The 5217-nt window shown below is 42.3% G+C and overlaps 1 protein-coding gene across 2 annotated transcripts in view; it reads left to right on the top strand.

Annotated features, from left to right (window-relative positions):
• Positions 1-671: 671 nt before the first annotated feature.
• Positions 672-5217, top strand: part of LOC138004543 (sorting nexin-17-like) — a 34169-nt gene continuing 29623 nt past the window's right edge. For both annotated transcript variants that reach the window (XM_068851087.1, XM_068851086.1), the window contains exons 1-3: positions 672-846; positions 1655-1729; positions 2386-2568. In XM_068851087.1, the coding sequence (XP_068707188.1) occupies positions 787-846; positions 1655-1729; positions 2386-2568 (318 nt within the window). In that variant the 5' untranslated portion in view covers positions 672-786. The remainder of the gene's footprint in view (positions 847-1654; positions 1730-2385; positions 2569-5217) is intronic.

The following is a 5217-nucleotide window of genomic DNA, read 5'->3' as shown; positions in this document are numbered from 1 at the left end:
GAAATGAAGACTCACTGGCCGCGGTGAACCAGCCAGGATAGCTTCTAGGCACGTTTTGTTGACCCCACCTTTTCTAGGGGCTTCCCTTTCCAGGGCAGGCTGTGCTCTCCCTAAATAGGGAAGCCTGGACGCTCACAATGCTGCCTTTGCCTGCTGTTGCCCAGATCTTCACCAAGGCTACGACCATCAGAAATGAGCCGCCTGTGTGTAGGACTCTTGCTAGCAGCTACCAGCTTCTTAGGCCTGCCACCGTCGCTTTCATCCCATCGCCACAGGGCTTCCTTCCCACCCAATACAAACGCCTTGCACAGTACTAAAGACAGTCGGTGTCGTGCCCCCACCGGTCTATCTCTCTGGACCTCCGGATATCCGTATCTGAACCCAAGTGGTGCACAGATGTGCCACCATTAACTCTGGTGCCACAGACCAGGAAGATATGTTGGTTGCCCCGCAGTGACAGCTACGTGTCAGTGATGCTATCCGTTGACCAACAAGTGCTTCTTCCGCATACCATCTGGTGATGTGCCATTGAACATACAATCTGGTTCCTCTGCCAAAAGAGCACCGACACCGCCCTAGCTGGAGGGTCTTTTAACGTCTCACCCCAGGACGGTACACGGTACACTACAACCAGACATACATGAAGTATCTACAATGGGATTTATGTTTGGGCGATTTCACAATCACTTGCTCACTGGCTAATTACTGGCTGCATGTCCTAATGAGCTTACATTGTACTTGTTGCAAACAAATGATAAATCCACGGCTTTGGTTGGCGAGATAAACATGCATTTCTCCGTCCCAGATACTGTCGATCTAAAAGACAAGAATGGATCGAATTATACAGTAAGTTCACGTTTCGTTCAGCTTTGAGAAATACGTACTTGATTCAGGAATTTGAGGTTGTGATCTTATGTCCTTTATCGATCGATGTATTTTATCGTGCAATGACTTCATGCCGAGGATGCGCTTCTTATAAATATATAATTTTATCGTAACAGTTACAATCAGCACTTGCTGGCACAATGCCTTGCATCACAATATAGTTGGTCTATATGTTGTATCGACGCACAAAACAACTGTTAAACATCAGCTGGGGGGGCCGTTTCTCGAAAGTCCCGAAACTTTACGGCCCATTTTCGGGTGTCACAATTCCCTTTGTATCTCAAGAACGGAGAGGATTTAATTCGTCAAACTTCACAGTTATTTTTCTTTTTGTTATCTTGAAAACATGTTAAAAGACCGGCTTTCCAAAACAAGCGGTTGGCAATTTCACAGGTGGCTTTTCGGGCTCGAAAAGTTTTCGGGACTTTCGAGAAACGGGCCCCAGCTGGGTCATAAACTGTTTCCCGTTTTAACAAATTTCCCATCTACTTTGGACTCTAATTTAGCCACAGCAGGTCATATGTTCATCCCGACTCGGCTAGATTTTCGCAGAGCTTTAAGCATACATCAATTTTTCTTGTATATATAGTGGGACACCCATCAACGTTACAGACGTTACAGATATTTATTACGAATAGTAATTAATGTAGCACTTAAGAAAAGTGACTTTTCAAACCACGGCTGTACAGCTTTTTGCCATTGTTTCTTTATCACCCAAGTTAGCTTACGTTCTTACAGCATTAGTAATTGTGCCTTTTTTCTTTTTGAGGCTTATAATGTTCACATTAACAGTTCATATCACTGTGGCATTAGGTATTCCGACCTTTATCAGTTCAATGAACAGGTATGTTAAACAAGCCATTTAATTTCGTATTCTGTATTTTGTAAGCCATCACCCTTATACAGAAATAGAAATCTCTTTATGAGTATTTTTGTTTTAAAAATCTGCAAATTACACTCGCTAGCCCTCTTTTCTAGTACCGGCTCTTATTTAATTATGGTAAGAGTAATACTAATTCATTTGCCACTGGCTTTGTAATGTAAATGTTGTTATTGTTATGATTCTTGTACTTACCAGGTGTTGAGTGGCCCTTCAGGATTGAATATGGTTAAATGACTAGAAATAATTAATTTTATTCAATGCATGTAATTGCACTGAACGATTACTTAACAGAAAACCTTAACTACACACAACTTTTTCCTGTCAGATTACAAACCCACTGCAACCTACAAACCGGATCGTAATGCACCAATCACCACTCACCATGCTCACAACCAATCACATTACTTTTCCCACTACCAATCACAACACAAAGCAGAGCATCAGTACATTTGTTTGAATTTCCAACCATCACCTGACTCTGAAGATGACTTCCGGTCAGGTTTCGAAACATCAGTCACTGCCAACAGCCCTTCTCAGGACTACTTTCACCCAGACTATCCAATTCCATCGAGCTATTAATGTTACTTACCATTGTTTTGGCCTTGTGGTTGTCATAGCTGCGCAAGGAGTTTGGACCCAGAGTTTCAGCAAAGTTTCCTCCAAAAAGGCTTCTTTCATTGACGCCTATTCAGGTTGAGGAAAGAAGAGATCAGGTTGAAAAATACTTACAGGCTGTTTGTCAAGACCCTGAGATTGTCTCAAGTTCACTATTTGTGGGATTTTTTTTAAATGCTCAAAAGGTTTGTTAAAAACATTTGGCCTCCCTTAAAATATGTGCATTGATATGTTACTAGTAAGGAAAATGTCATGGCTTGTAGAAGGATTTAGATGTATAATGGGGGATGGGTAGGTGTTGATGTTTACTATATTACACCTGCCACAACAATACCACAGCAACTTTTTTGAATCACAATGTGAGACAAAGAGAGATTTATTAGCAATTTCAATTTAGGTTAAGATGCCTAGGATAAATTTGAGTATTTCTGCTCTAGAAGTTGGTTTTGGACTCAAGTGAAACAGGCAATAGGACCTCCAAACAAATATTGTAGAAATCCATTTTAATTCTTAACTGTGTCCTTCTGACGACAACTGAACAACCTTCAGCAATAGCTCATAGGCCCCTTTCATAATGGCGACCAAAGAAAATGCATTCTTTTGTTTTAATGCTAATAAGCCTTTCGGGAGGGATACATGTGCTTTATTGTTAAGCCAGTTAAAGCCGGCCCAGCAGCTAAATGATGAACCATATTTGTCGTCCGGCATCATGGTCGATCATCACAAGAACGCCGTAAACGAAAGAGGAAAACATCTGACGAAGTGAGTCCGCATTACGCTTTTTCCTCATAACCACTGAAATTCTAAAAATCAGTGCAACAAGACGGTTGCCATGTTTGCTGCTCACTGAAGTTTTGTATCGATTTTGTAATGTTGGCAGTTAAACAAACCAAGCATTTAAATGTGTGGAAAGGTTTGACCTAGTCACATATGTTGGAAAACCATTTCACTGCAAAGTTGAGGGAGACAAGATGTTGAAAGTAATGCTTGATTGTTTCGCCTGGCCTTGATGGTATTATATTTTTCTTTAAAGTGCTATTAAGTGGTAACTTAAACTGTAAGTTATGAAATTAATTGTGTGCTAATCCCTACTTAGGTCTGCTATGACGTGTAGTTGCCTAGCTACAATCCCAGCCAAAAAGATGGTGTCTTCCCCCTTAATTTTCAATGTTGATCGCACTATAACTTTGGCCATTCATGAGAAAAGTCAATAGTTTTTTTCCCTACAACTTCGAAAAGGGGGAAAGGGGTCAACTGATATGCGACATCAAATGTCCCAGATATTTATGACCGAGATTGGGTGGGGTCTAAAACAAAGGTGACTTTCATTTTATTTATTTTATTAACTTTGCCAGTCAAGCTGGCAGAGCGCCACAACAGCTTGCGCCAATTACTGTGGCCCCTTTTTACCCTCCCAACCATGATTCACAACAGACGACAGACCATGACACCGGGAACTACGTGCCCTACTCTTGTTACAGCCTGTAAGTGCCCTACAAGTGTGTGGGTTCTTTTACGTCCCACAGGATTATTAACATTGAAGGGTTGTGAGACGGGACCTCCGGCTTATCGTCCTTATCCGAGAAGACTTGAAAGTCTAACCATTTGCAGATGTAGTTACAAAGGCAGCACTTTCTCCTCAGTTACTTAAAGACCCTGAGTGTTGGTCCGGCCGGAGTTGAACTCGCGACCTCCCACGTGACAGTCCGGTGCTCAACCAACTGAGCCACCGGTGTGTGGTCGCGGGTCACACTTACTTGCAGGTCATTGTTTTACCTTTTCACAAGGAAACCCAAAGCCCTCAATTTGGCTAACCCTAGGCCTAAAATCCAAGCTTAGGCCTAGGGTTACCCAAACCAATTAGGGTTTTGGGTTACTTTCCAAAAGGCAAAATATTGACATGCAATGAGTAACCCCGTCAAAAGTGACGCGTGTTTTAGGAGTCGATTACATGAGGCGGGCCAGCCCGGTCAGCAGAGCTGGTCAGGTTTGCCGGGATGTCTTTCAGCCCGGTATAGCATGTGGTGAGCAAGCCTGGCTTGGACTAAATTTAGAATATGTCATGTGTAAAAAGATCACAACAACAAGAAGAAGTGGAGAGACGTTTGTCTCACTAAATTATTATTAAAATTCACCATTCTACAATTTAAAGAAGCCTCTAACCCTAACCCTATTTATCCTTTATTTAAACATTAAAATATGACTATATATTCTGTGGGCCATTTTGTTTTAAGTGGAGTAATGTGGTTAGAAATCGCTGGCCCAGCTAACTGGGCTGTCCTGGTGAACACAATTACATGGAAAAACCTCAGCCCGTTTAGCCAGGATCCTGGGATCGTAATGCCGGGATCTCGGCTAACCAGGCTCATGTAATCGCAATCTTGATTTTTGGTGTTTTTGTCAGACGTGCCTGGATCTCGGCTAAACGAGCCAGCCCGGCTCATGTAATCGGCCCCTTAGATTGTGTCGCAGTGCCTGGTTATGGGAGTGTCACGCGAGTTTACTTTGTGACTAGAAAGGTCACGGGTGCGATTCGCATTGTTTTTCGGAAGCGATCCTGGCCCCTTTCTAAGATTGCTGCTAATCAGTGAAAACACTATGAAATGAGATTTGTTTCGCTGACGTTCTGTTTCCTGTTTCTACATGGTAAGACTGGGATCTTTGCGCAGTCCGGGTCCTGGTTCTCATGCAATGGAATGTTGATAGTTAACCGCAGAGTCATCGGCAAGCGTTCGAAGTGGTGATCTTTAATTGTTAATTAAAAATTGTCTGTCTGGATCCCTACTCAAACGGTTAAAAAAAGGTCTGCAAACAAGTTTTGAAATCAGAGTATT

The sequence above is a fragment of the Montipora foliosa genome, chromosome 5 (assembly GCF_036669935.1).
Source record: "Montipora foliosa isolate CH-2021 chromosome 5, ASM3666993v2, whole genome shotgun sequence".
In the NCBI taxonomy this organism is placed as follows: Eukaryota; Metazoa; Cnidaria; class Anthozoa; order Scleractinia; family Acroporidae; genus Montipora; species Montipora foliosa.
Note: the sequence above shows the minus strand (reverse complement) of the source record. Positions and strands in the feature narration are given on the sequence as shown.